Here is a 25,005-nt window from a genome sequence, read left to right on the forward strand (position 1 = left end):
AGCATCTGTATGTAGGGATTAGAATTTCACTCATGAGCTGGACAAGGAGAATCGAGATAATCATGATTAAGCATGAAGTTGGACAGATTTTCTATCTACTTGGAAGACACAAATGAAATTGAAAGGACATTCAAAATAGAATTCTATTAAAAATAGAATGAAGATCAATAGGGAGAAAGAAAGACGTCTTACAGATAAAACATAAGCTTTGTAGAAAAATATGAAATATATTGATACACATAATATGTACATATGGCTTTAAAGAACTAAGAAAACATACTGAGTCTTCTAAAAGCACAATGAATAGAAATATTATCATAAGAGTCATTACTTCTGCCTCTGCTGAGTCTATAATAATGGAAAATGATTGGATGGTAGTATTTTAGAGGGCTGGAGCTCTATATTCTTCTCTCCTGGCTCTATAAACTCCATACAAAAATGACCTTGGCATTGCTCCAGAATTTAGGACTTCCAAGCCTAGGATTCCAGCAAGGTCTCAGTTAAAGGATCTTCTGAGTGATAGGCTGAGAGTCTTTGCAGGGAGATCTTAAAATTTCCTGATGTGATGAAGCTTTCCTAGTTTTTATGCTAAGAGTGGGCAGGTACTGATCTTCCTGTTCAAAAATAATCCTGGCTGCTTGAGATTCTGCTAAATCCAGAGATTATCCAATATGAGTGTTATTTCTAGGTTACTGAAGAGTTGGTGTTGAGGAATCAGAGACTGTAACCATTCCATTTTACTTCTTAGGTTCCGTATTCTTGTATTAAAATACAGCTTATCCTAAGTGTTCCTCTTGAGAACTGGTTTGTACCAGCTACAGTCATGTATGTGTGTATGTGCATGCACGTGGTGAGTGTGTGCATGTACGCATGTGTGCAAGAAGACGCCAATATGACATGAAAATCCTAACACAGTGCTAGAAGTCCTGTGTTTGGCTTAAACTTGCACACTAAAAAAACAGGACTTCCAGGTACGAGACTTGAAAATCTTATCATATGAGAAATGGAGTGGATGATGTTAACCTCGACAATACAGGAATCTGGGGTTAATACAGTGTTTTAAGACTTAAAAAGAAAAAGTGGTTGGAAATTAGGACACACTTAATATTGATGTTAAGAAATATGTTTTACAACAATTAAAACTGTCAAATAATTGACAAGTCTGCCTTATGAAGAAAATCTTAAAAATAAATTATTTTTGAACACTTATTTTGTGACAGGTGTTATGCCGACCACATCACATGCATTAGCTTATTCACTCCTCTCAAAATTCCTATGAGGTAAAAACTATTATTATCCTCACATTACAGATGGGACACCAAGTATTGGAGAGGTTAATACTTTACTTTTTCAAGGTTACTTTTTCAACCTAGTGAATGGACAAACTAGTATTTGATCCTGGAACCCGTGTACTAAACCACTAAGTTGCTTACTTTCATCCTTGGACATTTGCTAGCAGTCTGATGTGGCAGAGATTTTGTTTAAAGTGGTTCTTTTCATTGCAAGACTGGACCATTGCAGATTATTTTAAAACCTTTAAGCTAGCTTCCTCTATATTGAGAGCTGAAAAACTGAATTGAACCTCCTTGGCCATTGTGCCCATCTGTCACCTTCCTATTTTAACAGAGATGGGGAAAAGTCTAGAGAAAGTCAGTAAAAGCTAAGGGATGGACAGACAATAGAATCCACAAGGCAAACTGAAAGAGGTTGCACTTTGACCTGGGTGAACTGGTGGTCTGCAATATGCATAATATTAGGGGTATATAAGTCATTTCCATGGAGACTATAACAAGAAATTCATTACACTGAAAAAGTTGAGCTGGCACAGAAGGTATTTCCAGTGAAATATCTTGAAATAAGCAAGACTCTGAAACACAGTTATGGGTAGGAAAAAACAGGGCTGTGTTAGAATAGAAGCCAATGCCTTCAACAGCAGTCTATCCCAGCTGCCTTTCTAGAAGCCTTGACAAGTTGCTCATCCCTGAGGATGAGCCAGAATGCTAGCAAGTGTTTTGAACATTGTTCTCTTACTTGCTGTCCCACTAAAGAAGACAGGGTATTAAAAAGCAAAGACATCACTTTGCCGACAAAGTCTATTTAGACAAAGCTATGGTTTTTCCAGTAGTCATGTATGGATGTGAGAGTTGGACTGTAAAGAAGGTAGAGTGCCAAACAATTGCCAAAGAATTTCAAACTGTGGTGCTGGAGAAGACTCTTGAAAGTCTCTGGGACAGCAAGGAGATCAAACTAGTCAATCCTAAAGGAAATCAACCTTGAATATTCATTGGAAGAACCATTGCTAGAGCTGAAGCGCCAATATTTTTGATGTGAAGAGTCACTCACTGGAAAAGACCCTGATGCCGGGAAAGGTTGAAGGCGGGAGGAGAAGGGGACGACAGAGGATGAAATGGTTGGATGGCATCACCAACTCTATGGGCATGAGTTTGAGTAAGCTCCAGGAGTTGGTGATGGACAGGGGAGCCTGACATGCTGCAGTCCATGGGGTCTCAAAGAGTCAGATGTGACTGAGTGACTGAACTGAACTGAGCTGATGGCTCTCAGCAATTAAGGAAACCCCCACAGAGTTTCCATTAATAAAGCCACCTTGAAAAAACAATTCAACATTTCTTCTCAACAGAGCTTTATGTATTAATTTTAGGAGCTAGACTGTCATTTTTTTTCTTTAACGCAGAAAGAAACTGAATACCCTCACAAAGAGGTGCTTTTTTAACCTTTGAAGGATTTTCTTCCCTGCTTCATAAAAATTTTATCATAATTTTATGCCCCCATTCTTTATGGCTTGTTACTTGGTCCATTACTCTTATACTTAACTTGATAAGGTCCTGGTTCCTATGATATTAGTTTTTAGGTTTTGGTTTCTCACAGGAGCTGCTTTGAAGTGCCTGGTAACATTGGCAGCCTTAGACAGAGCTGGTGGCTTTTCAACTTATTCTCCCTCTGCTCACTGTTCTGCTGCTTCTGTTACTTCTCACTTGAACGGGTGTATTCTCAACCTCACCCTTCTCTACTTTTAAAAGAGGTCAAACCTTGGGCTTTTGTGAGTGGCTAATTGGTCCATGGATGGAATTGGGCAGTTCATTCTGGAAGTAATCACTTCTCTCCTTGAGTGTGTCAGAACATGTCTTCCTCGGGAGGTTCATGGATTTCAGAGGGGCGCCCACATGAATGGGAACGCGGCATCTCTCACGGTTCCTGTGCACACAGATAATGCCTGTGCTCTTTTCACATGCACACATACATTCTTTTTCTTATTGTGGTCCCTGCAGCTTTAGAGTCATGGTCTTTATCAAAAGGTGGCCTCTCCTAAGAGGATACATGCCAGGCATGACCTCAACTGTGGGAATTTGGAAAAAGCCAACTATTTCACTGGACAAAGTTAGGCTGTAGCTAAATATAGAGAAGGAAGCATCTTTTAGACAAAGCACCTCTTAGGTTGCCCAGTATGGGAAATGGGATTATAAACATGTAGAGAATTTCTATGGTTAAAATTAAGCCAGAGTTCAGAGTTTTGAATGGCTTTGTTATTTTAGAAATAACTAATAATTTAGAAATTAATTTGGGGAAGGAAAAAAAAGCTCCTGTTTAATCCATTTAGACAAAATTTCTTCTGTGGTTTTACATCATTTCCCAACACACTGATGTCAATATTGGAAGACTGAATTTAACAGATGATCCAAGTGCTCAAATGTGCTTACATGTGGCAAAATAGAGAGTAAAGTTTCGGCTGCATTTTGAAGAGGAATGAGACTACTAGAAAAGGAGTGCAAGCACAATTGCAAGTGAAATTGAGAGGAACTCTCAGCTCTTCGTGCAGAGAATATGGCGTTACCAAGCAAAAGTTACTCACAGGTATTTGCAGTGCCTTTGGGGATGGGGAGATACGAGCCTGGACTCCAAGGTCGGCCCTGATAATTCTTCTTGCATTTCCCACAGTCTGGACCTGTAGTGTTGTGCTCACATTCACAGGTCAATTTGCTGTTGTCATACACACACACAGTGGCATGGAGATTACATTTGCACCTAGGCAGAGGAAAGACAAGAGTTCATTGTTAAGTCAAATTGATCTTGGAGATCACTGAGGCTTTACCCAACTATCTCCTAGAGTTGTGGTTCTCACAGTCGGCAGTGCTTGAGTGCTACCTAAAGACTTGCTAAAATGTAGATTTGTAGGCCCCACCCTCAGAATCTTTTTAACAAGTGTCTTTGAGGGTGGATGTGGGGTTCTGATACAGCCTGACCTCATACCACACTTTGCGGAATCCTAATACCAGTCAGATCAGTGGGGTCTGAGGCTCCCCTAAGACAACTGTACTCAGAAATCAAGGGTTACCCAAAAGATATGAAAAATATTGCCACTAATGAGAGGCTTTTCTGTGCTATTATCAAATCTACAACAATACATCTGGGTTTGAAGAACAATGTCATCTTCTGTTTTTCCTTAAACCAGAAGGACAATTCTTCTTTGTTTAAAAAGAAATATAAGCACTGATACAATTTACTATTCAGATATATTTTATAAATCCCAATAGTTTACAATCAGATATTTTTATTTGGGGCTATAAAATGGCATTCTCAGGCTGAGAGTTTTTCCACCAAGGCCTCTACCCAACCTAAGTAATCCTCAGGTTTCCTGTGTGCTGTGCTTAGTCGCTCAGTCATGTCCAACTCTTTGGGACCCCATGGACTGTAGCCCATTAGGCTCCTCTGTTTATGGGGATTCTTCAGGTAAGAATACTGGAGTGGGTCGCCATGTCCTCCTTCGGCAGATCTTCCTAACCCAGGTATAGGATCCAGGTTTCCAGCATTGCAGGCAGATTCTTTAACATCTGAGCCACCAGGGAAGCCCTCAAATTTCCTACTCATGTAAAATAATCACAAAGGTCTCGCATAAATGGGTCAAATGACTCAGAAAAAAAAAAAAGTGCTTAGAACGCTAGAAAAACCTATGTGTGGCAGGGGTTTGAGGTCATTAGCCAAGGTCTTCCCTTTGGTGCCCGTGAATAAAACTGTGATATATGAGAGGCAACAATGGAATATGCAATTTTCACAAAAATACATTCCCATATCCAAAGTCTCTGACTGTAAAATTGCAAAGTCAGACTTGATATTCGTTGAGGCAGCAGGTTATGAACTATAACATACAAAACACAAGCTGCACCCTCTGGAGAAGTTAAACCCAGGATGACAGAATGTCTATGATCAGAGGTCAGAACAATGTATATGCAAAGAGAAGTGTCCATACAAAGGAAAGAACTTGGACACACAGACCTGGGGAATAAAGGGCCAAGATTTGTCAGGGTCAGGACCTGAAAATATGTGTGTGTGTACACATCTTTAAACTAGTCTTATCTTTTCCAGGGATGAGGACAAAAATATAAAAAGTCAAATTTCACAAAGACGTTTGGTTTCTTTTTTGGCAGAAGTCATGAATTGGGAAAAGTAACAATACTCTTTCTTAGGCAAGAAAATAAGATACTTTAAGAACTGCTGTACAATGTCTGTACGTATGCATGTACGTGTGTGCTCAGTCGCTAAGTCATGTCGGACTCTTTGGGACCCCATGGACTTTAGCCCAACAGGCTGCTCTTTCCATGGGACTTCTCAGGTAAGAATACTGGAGTGGGTTGCCATTTCCTCCTCCAGGGGATCTTCCCAACCCAGGGATCAAACCCATGTCAACTGCATCTCGTGCATTGGCAGGCAGATTCTTTACCACTGAGCTACTTGGGAAGCCATGATGTCTGTACAGCAATATCTAACCTTCTTTCTTGTGCACTGATGGTCTGTTTGGAATACTGATCCATATTTATGGCAAGGAAGCAAAGGAATAGCTAAGATTATTACTGAGAGCTGTCGAGCTCCCCTCTAACTAAAAGGTATAGCTCCTAAAGCAATGGCCACCCATTGAAACCTCCCTGGGTAAGACCTAGCCTTGGCTTCCTCAGGATCTACTACAATTTGTAGTACCTGTAACTACACTCTGCCCTCTGTATAGTTATAATATATATAATATGTATTATATATATATTATAATAAGCTGAAAGGCTAGTATTTAAACAATAGCTATTCAGCATCAGGGGACAACAGAGGATGAGATGGTTGGATGGCATCATCGACCTGATGGACATGGGTTTGGGTGGACTCTAGGAGTTGGTGATGGACAGGGAGGCCTGGCGTGCTGTGGTTCATGGGGTCGCAAAGAGTCAGACACGACTGAGCGACTGAACTGTACTGAACTGATTCATCATCAACACATAAGTAAAATCTTTAAAATTAACATTCTTCCAATCTTTCAAAAAGAGAAAAGATTCAGTTAAGTGAAACAGACAGTATTTAATTATGAACCAGGTCTTATAAAAATCTCCTATAGGCAGGGAGTTACTTGTGCTAAGTTGCTTTAAATAATCTTTCTCCTTCTCCATTAGCACCTTTATTTATGGCTCTGTTTATAAATATGGAATATGTTAGAAACCTAAGTGATAGAAGCACCAGCTTACACTGATTTAGCACCTTATCTGGTGTTAAAAATTCCAAATGAGGAAATGAACAATGTGACCCCAAAGAATATGTTAGTTTCATGTGTGAAGACCAGGAATGCAAGTAGTAATTGTAAATTGGATTATATATCGTGTAGCTGCTAATACTTTTATACTGGTAGTCACTCTCTGAGTCAGAGGCAATTTCTATTCTAAAAGACTTTATATTTGCTGAGAAAATACTATTGAATAACAAAAGGAAGTGAAAGAAGAATAGATGAATATTTAGTCTTATTTTTTCCCGATTTCTTTCAATTAATGGTTCATCTTCACCTGTCCAAAAACTTTTTAATCATTCAAGGCTTAACCCTATTCATAACTCTTTCCTGATATCTAGCCTACCTACTGTAGACACCGGATCTTTAAGCTTCTGATTTCCTTAAATGTTTCTGTGTGTTTGCTTTGGTTGGTTTTTATTTAAGGCTCTTTCTGCTTTTAGAATTTTTATTCATTGCAGCTCTCCCATCTTAAGGAAGAAAAACATCCACCTTGTATTCTAGCCTTTTCTAGCTATGACTTTAACACTCTCTTTCCTCTTGAGTTTTCTACACTTGCCATCTCATTTTTCTCTTCTCCCACTCAATAACTGTTTCCAACTAACCAGAGCCTCTCTTGCCAAGATGACCCATAACCTCTATGGTGAAAATCCACTGTATATTTTTCCTTGCCTTATCTAACCTCTTATGAGGATTTGACTTTGTGGGACCACTCCCTTTTCCCTGACACACTCTCTCCACTGGATTCTTGTGGTCATTTTCAGAACCCTCTTCTGTTGTTCTCTGTACACGCTATTCTTTGGGTTCTGTACCAGCACAGTCAGCCTATGTGACCCTCCTTGGGCACTCTTATCCAGGTTGTCCCTTCAATTTCCTCTGTAGCCCTTAACTACTTTGAAGTTATAGGCACTTTAAAGCAGATTTGCATCATTTTTTTCCCTAGAAAAAAGTAAACAAAGGCAAAATAAACTCAAACATTTGGAAACATTTTCAGTTCAGTTCAGTTCAGTTCAGTCGCTCAGTCATGTCCAACTCTTTGCGACCCCATGAATCGAGGCATGCCAGGCCTCCCTATCCATCACCAACTCCCGGAGTTCACTCAAACTCACGTCCATCGAGTCAGTGATGCCAGCCAGCCATCTCATCCTCTGTCGTCCCCTTGTCCTCCTGCCCCCAATCCCTCCCAGCATCAGAGTCTTTTCCAATGAGTCAACTCTTCGCATAACGTGGCCAAAGTACTGGAGTTTCAGGAAACATTTTAGGAGAATCAAATTCTCTGTTACCCATAGGAATCCACAGAACTCTCTCCTTTCATTATCACTAGGTAAAGATTATCTGATTAACATATTGATAAGTCCCTGTAATCTCAATCATGCATCTCCCTCTCCTGGGCATGTCAAACTCAGCATATCCAAAATGGAATTATTTGGCTTTGCTCCCCAACATAGGTGAGAGAGTGAAAAAGCTGGCTTAAACTTCAACATTCAAAAAATTAAGATCACAGCATCTGGTCCCATCACTTCATGGCAAACATATGAGGAAAAAATGGAAACACTGACAGACTTTATTTTCTTGTGCTCCAAAATCGCTGTGGATGGTGACTGAAGCCATGAAATGAAAAGACACTTGCTCCCTGGAAGAAAAGCTATGACAAACCTAGACAGCATATTGAAAAGCTGAGACATCACTTTGCTGACAAAGGTCCATCTAGTCAAAGCTACAGTGTATCCAGTAGTCATGTACAGACGTGAGAGTTGGGTCACACAGAAGGCTAAGCACCGAAGAATTGATGCTTTCGTATTGTGGTGCTGGAGAAGACTCTTGAGCGTCCCTTGGATGGCAAGGAGATCAAACCAGTTAATTCTAAAGGTCCTGAATATTCACTGGAAGGACTGATGCTGAAGCTCCAATACTTTGGCCACCTGATGTGAAGAAGTGACTCATTGGAAAAGACTCTGATGGTGGGAAAGATTGAGGGCTGAAGGAGTAGGAAGAGGAAGATGATGAGATGGTTGGATGGCATCATCGATGCAATGGACATAAGTTTGAGCAAACTTCAGGAGATAGTGAAGGACAGGGAAGCCTGGTGTGCTGCAGTCCATGGGGTCACAAAGAGTCAGACATGACTGAGTGACTGAGCAACAACCACCACCTACTCTTTCTTGCGTGTTTTAGTCTCAGTGTCTTGTATCACCTTCTAGTCAGCTGGTGAAGAACAACCACTCCCACTCCCTTTCCTATCACATCTAATCTGTCCTTACTCCATCTCTCACCAAGTTCTGATAGTCCTTCTCTTTTATGATAACTCTCAAAATATAAACAGTTCTAGCCATGGTCACTTCCCTGTTAACATCACCATCATCGTTCATCTGGCTTATTCCAATGGCTTCTAAAGAGAACTTACTGCCTACTGCCTCCACTTATACTCCTCTTTCAGCCCAATCTCATCACAATAGTCAAACACTCATTTACACAAAAATATTTGGGTCACTTTGGCTTAGAACCATTGAAAGAGTTCCCTTTATTCTCAGAATAGAGTCCAAGATCTTTAACATGGCCTACCAGTCCCTTTGAAATCTATCTTGCGTTCCTTTTCCATTCTTATCTGCATCACTTACCAATTCTACAATCAGTTCTTCAAATTTTGACTTCAGGTAAACTTTTAAGCTGTTCCATCTGGCTAGAACATACCTCTACCTCTTTTACCTGCATAATTTTTACTATTCAGATGTCAACTTGGAAATCTCAGTTCTGGACCCTAGGTGGCATTTCAAAAACCATCTGCTGGTTAGAGAATGCTTCTCTGAGCCTTGCTCCTACACACAAGGCAGGGCTAGTCACATGATGAAGTCCACTCCATTTCTGCTCTAGACTTAGGCTGTATTGTAATTGTTTATTGTTCTGTCACTCTCATTGGAGTTTAAGCTCCTGGGAGCAATAGTGTATTTGCCTTATTTATTGCAACAGTCCTAGCATGAGTCAAGTTACTTGGCATGTAATAAGTGTTTAAAAAATATCTGACAAATAAACAAATAAACACCAGGTGACTAATCAACAACCGAACTTGCTGAAGGCAGGAACTTCATGTGCCTGTTCTACTATGATGAATACAGCAATAGACTAAAAATAGAGAATTAATAAGCATTGTACTAAATCAAACCTTCTAAGAGGTGTGCTAAAAATTGCCTTCAACACAGGTTTTCACAACTAACCTTATATTGGGCAAAGGAACTTTGCAAAATTGGTGAGAACTTATAAGCTCAATTTAATTTAATTTGAACTCTAGATGATTTGCCACATGTCTGAAAGCTAACACAAGAATATCAAGGAAAAAAAAAACTGCCTAAGGACCCATCAGAAGAATTCAACTTAGAGAAGAGAAAAAACAACTTAGAGGAGCATTTGTGTAGCATAATTTTTCTGGAATGGGCATCTTTTAGCTTCAACCCGTTCCTGTAAGGATGGCCACCTTGGTTCAGCTGAAGTCTGGCAGAGCACCACCTGGGTGCTCAGTAAATCTGCTGCCTGAGATGAGATCCCAGGCTGTCCTTCCTCAGCCACTGTGTCAACTGCTGTGCCGGGGCCGAGCTTGTTGAAGTGGATGCTGAGGCATCACGACATTGGCCTATATTTGGAAATGGCTCCCTTTCATTTGCCACAGCTCAGTTTATTCTCATCATTCCATTCCAATCAGACTCTAAACTCCTTTATTTAGAGCCCTTGCTAGAGTGGCTTTTCCTCCAACAGGAAAAAAAAAAAATGCATTTCACAATGCTAGGAGATTGCTCTCAATTCCTGGTGTTATGACCTCCAGCCTTGTGATAGGGTGGAGGGCAGACTTCTGCGATATCCACTCGTCTCTGACAGATTCATCATCCATTTCCATGGCCATCCAGCTGCGTCTGCCTTCACTTCAGGTGGGGGAGGAATTGTACAAGCGGAGACCTAACAGGCTTTGCTAGCATTCATGTATCTGATGTTCTGGAGAGCTGAGCCTATTCACTGATTCTGTTTACATGTACAGAATGCATACCAAGACACTGCAGATAGAACGAACTGACTTGCTTGTACCTCAAAGATCCACTTGTGTGTAAGTGACAAATTGCATATACTGTCAAATAGGGGCATTGCAAAGACAGACTTTTAAAAACAAAAAAAAGTGAGCTCTGTTCTGTGATGCAAACTTAATGAAGACCAGTGTGTTCTTGCTTTCAATCAGGTCTGCATTTCCTGTATTTTAGTGACCAGCTGTCATGAGTCAATTTAATCTTGCTTATAAAAAGGCTCCAACATTTAGATCTGTGCCACCTGCCAGTAGGTATGAAAAGCTCATAGAGTCTGCCTGTGTTTTGTTTTCTTTTTTATAACTTAATATATTTATTCTGGGAAGCATGCTATCCCCCAGAGTTTCCTGTGAGTTAAAGGTCTGCACATATAATCTATTAGAAGTGTTTCAAATAAAGGTACCAAGACAAAGAGAAGTTTAAAACTGAGGCTTTGTGAAACAAAAAACAAAAATGCTGTTTGGCTACTTTAATGCCACAGGAGGATTCACCCCGAGTAAATGAAGTTTAAGCATCAGGGGGCCCTTCCACAACCTTGAGAAGGACCCTAACAATGTGTCCATGTGGTCATATGCTTTTATATTACTTTCACAAATAAGATATCATTATATTTTTTAATTAATGAAGGTTTTTCCTTAATAAGACCCCTCTCAAAGGGCATAAACTTTTGTCAATACAAAACTTGAATCTGGTTTGCCTGGCTTTGCCTTTGACAAGCAACAGCTACACAAATACTTGTAGAAAATGAGTTAGCACAAATCTCAGAGTCAGAGATGTCTTTTTCAGAAGGTGATAAATTATAAAATGCCTCACATACTTTTTCTCCCTCTGCAGCCCCTTGACCTTTCTCTTTTCACTCCAACACATGAATTTTTTATTTCTACTTCAATATATTATTTGAAATAGAAGAGTCTCAGCAAAATGACTTAGAGATTATGAGTTATGACACTTGAATCAGACGGCCTGGGTTCAAATTCTGCCTCTGCCACTTACTTGCTGTGAGGCTTACATGAGTGACTTAACAAAGGAATAAACAGAGCTGCTGCTGCTGCTGCTGCTAAGTCGCTTCAGTTGTGTCCGACTCTGTGCGATCCCATACACGGCAGCCCACCAGGCTCCCCCGTCCCTAGGATTCTCCAGGCAAGAACACTGGAGTGGGTTGCCATTTCCTTCTCCAATGCAGGAAAGTGAAAAGTGAGAGTGAAGTCGCTCAGCTGTGTCCGACTCTTAGCGACCGCATGGACTGCAGCCTACCAGGCTCCTCCGCCCATGGGATTTTCCAGGCAAGAGTACTGGAGTGGGGTGCCATTGCCTTCTCCGATAAACAGAGCTAACCTTGACTAAATGCGTCCAAGCACCTGACACTGTGCTATGTGCTTTTTGCATATTTCACACATTTCTTCATACAAACTTCAAAATAATCCCATGGAATTGGCACTATTAATAATTATAGATGATGCATTTGAATATTGAGAGATAGGAAATTCAAGTCTCCCAGGTAGTTTGATCTAGAGCAGAAATTTGAACCATGCGCAGCTAGCCTCCAGAACTCAGCTCTTAGCAACCATTAGAGAAGGCATGCTGTCTTTCTAAGTATGGCCAGGCTTCAGCTGCTACAGGGACAATAAATGAATGTGCTTCAAAGAACAGTTTTGGCAACTGAATGAGATAACCCATGCATACTTTTAAGAAAGATATTAAAAATGTTAATTTCAATTTTAAAAATTTCTACTGTTACTCCTGTTACTACTACTACTGGAATGAGCTGATTCATTCCATAAGTTTTGGTGGTGATGGTGGTTTAGTTGCCAAGTTGTATTGGACTCTTTGCAACCCCATGGACTGTAGCTTTCCAGGTTCCTCTGTCCCTGGTATTTCCTAGGCAAGAACACTGGAATAGGTTGCCATTCCTTCTCCAGGGGATCTTCCCAAAACTGGGATCAAAAGCGTGTCTCCTGCATTGCAGGCGCTTCTTTACCTCTGAGCCACCAGGGAAGCCCTCCATAAGCTTTAATTAATAACATATTTCTCTAGATAACACTGTGAAAGGTCTCATGGATTAAAAAAAAAGACAACTCAGAGTCCTGATCTCCAAGAACATGCAACCTGTTGACTAAAGAAGATGAAACATACACAGACTAATGGCAGGCCACAAAGACTGAACACTTTAATCACAGCAATATAGGGAAGAAGGTGGTAACGCTGCATTGTCTCTACATTGATAAGGAAGTATTTGTACTAAACAAACAGAGGGACAGTACCTATCTTGAAGGCGGGTGGAAAAAAAAATCAACACTTACCAAGGCCCACTATACAAATAAAATAGATGACTTATGTATGTTATTTAACATTATCCTCATCACTTTCAGGAGTCATAACTATCTGTGATTTTCAGATGTAGAAAGCATAGCTGAACAGTAAAGTAACTTTCTCAAAGAAACACACTGCTGGTTAAGTGATGCCAAGAGTCAATTCCAAAAGCTGGGCTCTTTCAAGGATATGCTGCTGCTGCTAAGTCACTTCAGTCATGTCCAACTCTGTGTGACCCCATAGACAGCAGCCCAGCAGGCTCCCCTGTCCCTGAGATTCTCCAGACAAGAACACTGGAGTGGGTTGCCATTTCCTTCTCCAATGCAGGACAGTGAAAAGTGAAAGTGAAGTCGCTCAGTCGTGTCCGACCCTCAGCGACCCAATAGACTGCGGCCTTCCGGGCTCCTCCGTCCATGGGATTTTCCAGGCAAGAGTACTGGAGTGGGGTGCCATTGCCTTCTCCGTTCAAGGATATAATTTTATTCAAAGAAGAACAAAGCAAACTAGTTCAGAGGAGAATTAGACTCAAGGTTCTAAGCAGCAATACTGATACTTGTTCTCTAACACTTGCTACTCAACATGTGGTCTGTGGATGAGCAGCTCTGGGATCACCCCGAGGGCTTGTTAAAATCTCAGGCCTCTCCCAGGCTTACGGAATAAGTATTTGGATTTTAGCCAGATCTCTAGGTGATTTATGTGCACAGGAAAAGTTGAAAAGGACTACTGAGCTCACCAGTATGTCAAAGTCCCGCCAAACAAGAAAACTAAAATAGTGGGGGTGATCCTTATGCACACTTTCTGTCTTCCACCATATTGTTTGGAAATGTCTGGTCTAAATCTGACTAGCACAAAGATTCTAGCTGTAGTCACAAGCTGAACATAAAAGGGTTATACATTAAATTAAATATAATATAAAACTTTTATAGGTCAGAAAATGGATGAAGGATCTAAATAGATACTTCTCTAAAAAGATACATGCAAATGGCCAGTAAGTACCAGTAAACACATAAAAAATGTACAACATCATTAGTCATTAGAAAAATGCAAATTATATCACAATGAGATACCACTTCACATCCACTAGGATGATGGCAATTTAAAAAGATGGATAGCAGCAGATGTTGGCAATGATGTGGAGAAATTAGAACCCTCATGTATTGCTGGTAGGACTGCAAAATTGTGCAGTCACTTTGAAAACAATCTGGCAGTTCTTCAAAAAAGTAAACGTAAAGTTACCATATCACCCAACAATTCTGTTCCTAGATATTTACCTAAGAGAACTGAAAACATATCCATATAAAAGCTTGTATAAGAATGCTCCTAGCAGCATTATTCATAATAGCCAAAAGTGGAAACAACCCAAATGCTTATCAACTGATGAATGAATAAAGAAGATGCAGATAACAATACAGTAGAAAAAAACAAAGTAATAAAGTACTGGGACATGCTACAACATGGATAACCTTGAAAACATTATGCTAAACCAAAGAAGCCAGACACAAAAGGCCACATAGGAAGTTTTCCTTTATGTGAAAGACCCAGAAAAGGCAAGGCTGTACAGACAGAAAGCAGACCAGTGATTAGCTGGAGCTGGGGAGATGATTGAATAGGGAATGGCTGCTAATGAACAGGGCTTTTAGGGTCATGCTCTGGAATTTGATAGTTGGCTACTCAACTTTTTGAATACACTAACACCCACTAAACTGTGCATTAAACAAATGAAAAAGATTAAGTGAAATAGTGTATTTATCCAAAAGAGATGACAGCAAACGGTGGATAAGAGTCTGGGCTCTGGGGTTAGGTATTCTGGCATTAGCAGGAACCTTTGTTTAGTTGTGAAGTCGTGTCTGACTCTGTGTGACCCCATGGGTTATAGCCCACTGGGCTCCTCTGTTCACGGGATTTCCTAGGCAAGAATACCAGAATGGGTTGCCATTTCCTACTATAGCACAAAGTCTTAAGCTCATTTTACTCCTCTATAAAATGAGGATAGTAAAATACCTATCTTAGTGGTTGCTAGGAGGATTGAATGGATACACTGTGATGAGCCAGAAACTGCTTATTGATCTCTCTTTCTCCACATCAGAACAGTTTTATCTAGGCATATGGTCACAGACATTAAGACTACATTTCCCAGCATTTTCTTTAGCTAAGAGTGGCCAGCCAATGGCACACTACAGGAATGGTGTCTATGTACTCCTGTTGTGTCTGCACCCCATTCCCATTTCTCACTTAGTTCCTGGAACAGGTACAGGGTATGAAACCATCTCAGATCTCATGGACTTTGGTAGTGGACTAGGTTTCTCAAACAACATCCCCTGCAGTCAGAGGAATGTGAATCAAGGTGGGTATGTAGGACAGAGCCACCATCCCAGCTCTGGAGCATCTACCTTCTAACTGCAGGGAGAGAGATATAAACTTCTGCTTTGTTTAAGGCACTGTTAAAGAGAATCTTACACACAATTTAAATTATATCTGAAAACAGCAACTCCTATGCAATAAACACTTAATAAATATAAGCTACTACTATTATTACATGTATTTTTAATCACAATCTTATCTCAATTGCTAGATCTTCAAATATCAAATGAGGCTGGTCTGACACTATCCCACTATGAAAGAGAGGGCTCCAAACTTTCCAGCATTCAGCTACCTATTCCTCCACAAATAAAATCTGATGCTACTTATCACTGGTAAGCAAAAATGTTTTCAGAAGATGTGTTTTTATGAGCTATGCAATGGTCAGAGTTCCATGTGAAGTAGAAATCTGCTTGCATGTGTGCTAAGTCGCCTCGGTCATGTCCAACTGTCTGGGACCCCATGGACTGTAGTCCACCAGATTCCTCTGTCCATGGGATTCTCCAGGCAAGAATGCTGGAGTTGGGTGCAATTTCCTTTTTCAGGGGAACTCCCCGACCCAGGGATTGAACCTACATCTCCTGCACCTCCTACACTGCAGGTGGATTCTTTACCACTGAGCCACCGGAGAAGCCCAACAGGTTTATAATTTTTTGAAAGCAGCGGCATACTAACAGACTAACAAAGAGGCTGAACATTCAACTTGTGTTTGGCCTCCTGTATTACATGAAAAACACAGATGAAAGGAGGGGTGTTAGGACTCTGGGAAGCCACCTGCAAATCCAGAGGGCAGGTTTCCATATGGCTCTTAAGCTCATTCTTTTCACAATACTGTATACTGAATTCCTAGTATGGCCCTTCATTGATGAAACCTCCACTTCCTAACTTTTGTTCTTGGAAGAATTAATTATTTTTGCAAACTGATTTTTGAAGCAGAGAAATGTACTGCCATACAGTTTTCTCTGGGAGTGTAAAATAAAAACTGAGATACTGATCAGTTTTTCATTAACTCTGGTATCTTAATGATTTGGTCCAAAAATTGATGAAACAAGAACTGGAAAACCTTCTTATGGCATTTTTAATACCCTCTAAAAATTCCACTTAAACCTTACTTGATACCCTAAACTTATCCATAGTGAATATCAGATTACATGATTCACTTAAATGCTGTTTCTTTTAGATAGTATTAAAAATAGTCCATTTCTATTTCTAAAGCTTGCCAGGGAAACTAGACTACAGTACCATGACTATAAAATAAAAGTAAGGGCTTATAAGTTTGAGATAATACATTGTCTGAGCATGGAATGGGTATCTGATGAGGCTCTGTGACCTGTTAACTACATCCAAGAGAAATCTGGTTAGACAAGATGTGCTGAAGGATAAAAGGCGTAACAAGATAATCATTACAATCCAGACTGCCACTCTCCTCTGCACAAGCAATCAATCTGAAGACTGGCAGGTAGAGAGCTAGTTAAATTAAAACTCAACTAATCCAAGACCAATTAGCAATTATAGATGATCTTAGATGCTTAATATGTACATAGTGAACCATTCTAATTCTTTTTAGGAAAAAAAATATCTAGGGGTCTCCAATCCCAGAAAAATAAATGACAAATGTTCAAGGAACCAGATTTTATAAGACAGACAGGGTGACATGGTATTAAGAGCTTGGACTCTGGATACTAAGGGCCTGAGTTCTAGTCCTAGCTCTAGACCCCAACTGAGTGTCAGTTTCCTCATCTATAATATGGACCACTATTAGTAACTATAAGATTGTTATGACTATTAAATGAAACAGTTTATGTTAAGTGTATATCACAAATTGTAGTAGATAGTAAATATTCAATACATGTTGGCTATTATTATAGCTATTTTTATAGGCAGGTATGGCAAATTCATAGCTATCTAAAAGTTCTCTGCATTCCCTTCCTCTATAAAACATGTGAGAAAACTAACATATGTATTTTGCAGGCTGCTATTCTTCTGAAGTTGGCCAAATTATGTAGTTCTGACCAATAATATGTGTCTAGATATTATTATGTAGGGTGTTCAGAAAAACTTTTTAAAAAGGACAGCTTGAATGGAATCATTCCTTGGGCTTTTTGATCCTTTTTCTTTTCCCATTCCTCCTGTTGTTTGTCTGGGGAAAAGACTGAAAAACTAGAGGGACTTAAAGCTTTGCAATCATAAGAATGGAAGCTCTGTTTAAGGACAGGCATGCAGGAGGCTAGGAGGAAATCAAGGCCCTATGATGTCCTCACACACTGTGTGCGCCCCCAGCCACCAACCTGCCCATGTCCTCCTGTGCACAGAAAATAAGCCCCTTCTTGTTTAAAAGTCAGTCTTTTTATTTTGGGAAACTGAATATACTCCTGATCTAAAAACCAATTCTAAATATTTTTGATGTATTCAAGTTGTGTTCACCCATTCTGTGGTTTATAGTAACCAGTTACATTAGATTTCTTCTTTTTTCTTTCTTCATAGAACCACATAAGTGATTTTTTTCCATCTATCTTTTAAATTCCAATTTGACCTGAACTGTGTGCATGCCGAGTTGTTCCGTTGAGTCTTATTCTTTGCGACCCCATGGTCTGTAGCCGGCCAGGCTCCTCTGTTCATAGTATTCTCCAGGCAAGAATACTGGAGTGGATTGCCATAACCTCTCCAGGGGATCGTCCCGACCCAGGGATCAAAATCGCATCTCTTATGTCTCCTGCCTTTGCAGGCGGGCTCTTCACCACTAGCACCACCTGGGAAGTCCCTGATGTGAGCTGTACTATGATAATTTGTTACATATCTCCTTGCATTAAAAAATATAATTCTCCTCTTTCTCTTGGATTAATTGGGACAAACCAAAAGTAGGGCAGGAATAATCTTAAAGTTCTGTGCTCTGCAAAGCCAGAGTTCAGTAAGGTTCTTCTATAGAGCTGTAAGCCATCTGACACTGTAGGATTCCTTCATCAGGTTGCAATGTCAGGTAAGATTTTCAGATCTCTGAAACGTGTATACTTATCCACTTACAAAGGTCTTATTTCTTCAAATGGTTACATTAGAGTCTGATTAAAAATGGATCAGACTGAATAAATAGCTATATAACTAGAAATAAAAGTCAAATCTGTGCAAAAGATTACACTATAGCAACCGTACTCTACACTTTTACTTTTCACTACAAAATTTGAGAGAAAATTGAATTAGATTCCCATGGGTGGTATGGAAAATTGGGGGAAATAGCTTTCTTCTAATTCTCCTTTTTCTGAGAAATAAAATAATATCCAATAGAGAAGAATGCACCTAGCAAAGCCATCGGTTTTTTCCCCTTATTTGGTGGCCTACTTTTGTTAACAAGCCTTGGAAAAGTTGAAGTTAAAAAAAAAAATAAAATAAAGACCAAAACAACAAAATGTGGGTGGGGGGAAGGAGAAAGGAACCTTCCCACTAAAAGAGCATATTACCTGCTATGACTGTTAAAAGCAGAGAAAGAATTCTAAGAACAGAAATGCAGCACAGCAATAGTTCTGAAGAGATCCAATAGATAGGATATGGTCAGGCAAAAGTGACTAGATAGTATCCATACTGTCATGATGACAGTCAGTGTTTCCATCGATACAGTTAAATCTTCAGAGAGAGGATCTGTACCAAATGTATGAGACTATTTTAATGAGAAATGAAATTTAAAGTAATTTAATATGGTTCATTGAAAAAGCAAGAGAGTTCCAAAAAAACATCTATTTCTGCTTTATTGACTATGCCAAAGCCTTTGACTGTGCGGATCACAATAAACTGTGGAAAATTCTGAAAGAGATGGGAATACCAGACCACCTGACCTGTCTCTTGAGAAACCTGCATGCAGCTCAGGAAGCAACAGTTAGAACTGGACATGGAACAACAGACTGGTTCCAAATAGGAAAAGGAGTACGTCGAGGCTGTATATTATCACCATGCTTATTTAACTTATATGCAGAGTACATCATGAGAAACGCTGGGCTGGAAGAAGCACAAGGTGGAATCAAGATTGCCAGGAGAAATATCAATAACCTCAGATATGTAGATGACACCACCCTTATGGCAGAAAGTGAAGAGGAACTAAAAACCTCTTGATGAAAGTGAAAGATGAGAGTGAAAAAGTTGGCTTAAAGCTTAACATTCAGAAAACTAAGATCATGGCATCCGGTCCTATCACTTCATGGGAAATAGATGGGGAAACAGTGGACACAGTGGCTGACTTTATTTTTCTGGGCTCCAAAATCCCTGCAGATGGTGACTGCAGCCATGAAATTAAAAGATGCTTACTCCTTCGAAGGAAAGTTATGACCAATCTAGACAGCATATTAAAAAGCAGAGACATTACTTTGCCAACAAAGTTCCATCTAGTCAAGTCTATGGTTTTTCTAGTGGTCATGTATGGATGTGAGAGTTGGACTAAAGAAAGCTGAGCATTGAAGAATTTATGCTTTTGAATTGTCATGTTGGAGAAGACTCTTGAGAGGCCCTTGGACTGCAAGGAGATGCAACCCGTCCATCCTAAAGGAGATTGTCCTGGGTGTTCATTGGAAGGATTGATGTTGAAGCTGAAACTCCAATACTTTGGCCACCTGATGTAAAGGGCTGACTCATTGGAAAAGACCCTGATGCTGGGAGGGATTGGGGGCAGGAGGAAAAGGGGATGACAGAGGATGAGATGGTTGGATGGCATCACTGACTCAATAGACATGGGTTTGCGTGGACTCCAGGAGTTGGTAATGGACAGAGAGGCCTGGTGTGCTGTGGTTCATGGGGTCTCAAAGAGTCAGACACAACTGAGTGATTGAACTGAACTGAACTGACGGTCATCATCAATCATTGTGAAATATTTACTAAACACTTAAATATATAAGACTGTGGTGAAGATTATATTATTTATGAGTATTGAAACATTAAAACAAGCAAAACAAGTAATGCTTTGAACAATATCCACAGAAAGAAGGGACCTATTGTCTTAACTTCCACACAGTCACTAGGCCTTTTAATTCTTGTTTTATATTTAAGAGAAGGATGAGAAGAAGCACTGGTGCACCACGAGGTACTGCAGTGTGGAGGAGAGGGACCAGGCTTGTGGACTTCATGAGGGTAGGGCTAAATCCCCGTTCCTGAATGGAACTTTCAGGGTGCCTGGTGTAGAGCAGGCTCTTCAAAATATTTGTTTGAAGAACCATCCAATCTCATACCCTCATTGTGGAAATGTGGAAACACAGGATCAGAAAAAATAATAACAAATAAGCTGGTATTTTTTTAGCTTACTTGTGTTTAAATGTACATTCAAAAGATGCATTTTTCTAATGGTGTTTTATTTCATTTACACAGCGAGTTTGATAGAGAACAGCAGGTCTTGCTCTCTCTCATTTTACAGATAAAGATAAAACTCATATGGAGATTGCTTACATGTAGTAGTAGGATATAAACTTGTTTTAATACGGGAACATAATTGTTTAGTTTTTTTTCCACACACCTCCCTGCCTGCCTCTCCCTGAATCACATTAACAACACTTTAAACAAAGTAAGCCAATATTTTTTCAAGTACTTAAACACTGAGCGCTTTCTACCCTGATTTTAGTCGCTAAAGACTTCAGCTCTTCTTTGAATAAGTTACCAAAATCATTTGATACAAAGGAAAAGAGGAGAGAGGATTTTTGGTAAGAAAAAAGTGTATAGTAAAAGCACCACCACGCCCTGCAGACAGTTCCCCAACAGCCAGACCAGCTCCTGGTCTCTCGCCTCAGTGTGTGTGGTGCGTGGCCAGCAAGTTGAACAAGCTAGAGGTGAATCACCTTTTCAGGAGCATCCTTCAGCCAGAGCTTCCTTGCTGGCTCAGCTGGTAAAGAATCCACCTGCAATGTGTGACACCTGGGTGTGATCCCTGGGTTGGGAGGATCCCCTGGAGAAGGGAAAGGCTACCCACTCCAGTATTCTGGCCTGGAGGATTCCATGGACTGTATATAGTCCATGGGGTTGCAAAGAGTTGGACACAACTGAGCAACTTTCACTTTCACTTTCTTCAGCCAACGAGGGCTGGATGCTTGAGGTTAAATGCTCCAGTTTCCTTGCCTCTCAAGGAGAAAGACTGAAAACATCAACTTTATTGACTTTCCTTTCTGCTCTATTTACTTCTTATTCCCTCTCACAGTTTTCTGGAATTATTTCCCAAATGTACTCTACTGTGATGTGCTAAGTCACATCCATCATGTCCGACTCTTAGTGACCTGATAGACTGTAGCCCACCAGGCTCCTCAGTCTCTGGGATTCTCTAGGCAAGAATACTGGAGTGGGTTGCCATTCCCTCCTCCAGGGGATCTTCCAGATGCAGGGATCAAACCCGGATCTCTTATGTCTCCTGCATTGGCAGGCAGGTTCTTTACCACTAGCACCAACTGGGAAGCCCTACCCCCAAATATACTATTTTTCATCCAAATCCTTGTCTCAGGGGGAACTCAGAACTAGGAAAACAGAGGGAAGGATCCAGGGAAGAGTTTCTAGACTGCAAGATGGACCACAGGAAGGGACACCACTATATGGTTAGGTCAAAGCCCTCCGCGATTAATCACATGCTTCCCAGGAATAAGGAGCTCCCAACAGCCATTCCCTATCTTCAGTCTTTAGTCAGCACACAGAAATCATGGATTTTTGTTCTTCATATAACAGGAGTTCACTGAGTGACTGCTTTTCCCTAGGGTTCCTGAAATTCTCCTGGGATCCTGTACCTCCTGAGGCTAACTGAACAAACTTGAGGATTCTCTAGAAACCAGATGTTAGTTAGTGAAATACCCTCATTATATATACAACTTGTCCAAGTGTATTAGGATCTAAACTTGTATCCAGGTCTTCTGTCTCTCAAGTACAAAATGCCTCAATTTGGAGCCTGGCTCAACTACTTGCTTGCAGTGTGACCTTGAGCAGGTTACACCCTTTTATATGCCTCAATTTCCTCATCTGTAAAACTGCATAATAACAGCACTTAATTCATAAGGTGGCTATGAAGAATGTGCTCAGTCACTCAGTTGTGTCCAACTCTGCATGACCCCATCGCAAGGCTCCTCTTTCCATGGAATTTTCCAGGCAAGAATACTGTAAATGGTTTGCCATTTCCTCCTCCAGGGATCTTCCTGACCCAGGGATCGAACTCCTGTCTCCTGCATCTGCTGCACTGCAGGCAGATTCTTTACTGCTGAGCCATCAGGGAAGACTCGCTATGAGGAATAATATATTATTATCTTCAAAGCATTTAAAAACAGTGCCTGGCACATAGTAAATGTTTATTAGCCTCATCAGTATCCCCACCACTATCATCATTTTTGTTGTTGTCCTTTTGGTTATGAAAAGGACATCAGAGCTAAAAGGGCATCAGAGAAAGCTCAGTCTTCCTCTGCCTTCTAGAGCTCTGTTTAACATGTCATAAATTATCACACAAAGGGTTTCTGGGTACCCCTGGCTGACAAAAAGGCTAAGCTTGTACCAGTAACACAAATTTTTTTTTTCTCTCTTACAAATTATACAGTTTGGATACAATTTTAAACTTTAAGGTGCTTGAACCAACCTCAAAAATGCTGTTGATCCCTAAAGAACACCACTGAAGGCAGACAATGAGGATATGTCATCTGAAACTGAGGTGGAAGGTTCTGGAAGCCTTATAGGCCCACGCTCCTTAGACTCCACAGAAATGGTCTTAGAAATGAAGTGACCTGTGCTTTTTCTAATAAAAGCCACACAATGGTGACAGTAACTGCCAGAAAGCAGTCTTGGGCCTTGAGGTTTCCCTTCATTTGAGGGTCCGCCCGAAGTGCAGGACTGCAACAAAAGCATATCAAAATTGCCTCTCCTGCAGGACTGGAAATATCAAATGCAGAGTGTGGTGCAGCCTTTCAATCCACAGGGTAGCAAAGTAAAGGTCAATTACCTCACTTAGAGGAATGAAAGGCATGTAGTAAAAGTCAAATAGATATGCCATTAGATAATATATTTCAAGCATGAAAATGAGGGTTTTCTATTGCAGGGTTATATTTAATGCACTGGTAAACACAAGAGCTTTCTGACAAAGAGTAAGCTAGGAGGCTGACAGTGAATCTGCCCGACAGCATGCCCTCTGCTCGATGGAGGTGTCTGTGTGGGGCCACACGGTCACCATTGATTGGTGTCAGGACCCTACTGGGAAGCAAGCAGGCTGACCCCACAACCCGCCAGACAGCGCCAGGTGGTACAGGTGCTTCTGCGGTGGCTCTAGGGATTTAAGACTGTCAAGATACTCTCAGTGGTGCCAGAATAGCCTCTCTGTCTCTAGACTGTTCTGATCTGTGAACCTTGGGCTTGTCTCCTTCCCCCGCATTCTACTTGTGATCCTGACATTGGCAGGGCACCCAGTTCTGCTCTCTTCATTGGTGCCTTCCTTTAACAACCTTATTCTCAATTTCTGAGGCTGTGACTCTTTCTTCCAAGACTGTTCCTCTGCTCTATGTACCTCAGATTCTAGTCTTCACTTTTTAGTAGGATTTTTGTGGATCCATCCTAATTCCTGTATTTGTTGGTGATTAGACTTGGTGTTCCTGTGTGTGAGTGCTAAGTCACCTTCAGTCGTGTCTGATTCTTTGTAACCCTATGGACTGTACACCACCAGGCTCCTCTGTCCATGGGATTCTCCAGGCAAGAATACTGGAGTGGGTAGAAGGGCCCTCCTCTAGGGGATCTTCCCAACCCAAGGATCGAACCCATTATTAATAGCTCAAAGAACCCACTGGCAGGCAGGTTCTTTACCACTAGCCTCATCTGGGAAGCCCAGACTTGGTGTTGGACCCTGATTTTTTCACCTTGATCACTTCCAATACACTGGTTCTTTAAGAAGGGCTCTTTCTCCTAAAGCAATCACTTGGCTATGTCTGCGGATTTATCTTCTCTCATAGTTCAGTTCAGTTCACTTCAGTTCAGTCACTCAGTCATGTCTGACTCTTTGCGACCCCATGGACTGCAGCACGCCAGGCCTCCCTTTCCATCACCAACTGCTCAAACTCATGTCCATTGAGTCGGTGATGCCATCCAATCATCTCATCCTCTATCATCCCCTTCTCCTCCCATTTTCAATCTTTCCCAGCATCAAGGTCTTTTCCAATGAGTCAGTTCTTCGCATCATGTAGCCAAAGTATTGGAGTTTCAGCTTCAGCATCAGTCTTTCCAATGAATATTCAGGACTGATGTCCTTTAGGATGGACTGGTTGGATCTCCTTGCAGTCCAAGGGACTCTCAAGAGTCTTCTCCAAGACCACAGTTCAAAAGCATCAATTCTTCGGCACTCAGCTTTCTTTACAGTCCAACTCTCACATCCATACATGACCACAGGAAAAACCATAGCCTTGACCAGACGGACCTTTGTTGTGCTCCCATAGTTATGCCCTCAGGTTTTCACCTCATCAGAAACATCCTTAAAGGTCACAAACAAAGTGCTGCCACTAGGAGAGGGGGCATGCTTCTACTTCTGACACAGCCGCTCTCTGTGAATCTGGCACTATTTCACTTGGGGAGTGAAAGTGAAAGTGAATGTTGCTCAGTCGTGTCCAACTCTTTGTGACCCCATGGACTATACGGTCCATGGAATTCTCCAGGCCAGAATGCTGGAGTGGGTAGCCTTTCCCTTTTCCAGGGGATCTTCCCAACCCAGGGATGGAAACCCAGGTCTCCCACATTGCAGGGGGATTCTTTACC

General features: G+C 40.9%; 1 protein-coding gene across 1 annotated transcript in view; it reads right to left on the reverse strand.

Moving 5' to 3' along the window:
* NTNG1 (netrin G1) overlaps positions 1 to 25,005 on the reverse strand; it is a 364,680-nt gene that overhangs the window by 89,324 nt on the left and 250,351 nt on the right. Inside the window, exon 4 of the mRNA XM_055584934.1 lies at positions 3,869 to 4,041. Within this exon, the coding sequence (XP_055440909.1) occupies positions 3,869 to 4,041 (173 nt within the window). The remainder of the gene's footprint in view (positions 1 to 3,868; positions 4,042 to 25,005) is intronic.

The sequence above is a fragment of the Bubalus kerabau genome, chromosome 6, assembly GCF_029407905.1.
Source record: "Bubalus kerabau isolate K-KA32 ecotype Philippines breed swamp buffalo chromosome 6, PCC_UOA_SB_1v2, whole genome shotgun sequence".
Classification (NCBI taxonomy): domain Eukaryota; kingdom Metazoa; phylum Chordata; class Mammalia; order Artiodactyla; family Bovidae; genus Bubalus; species Bubalus kerabau.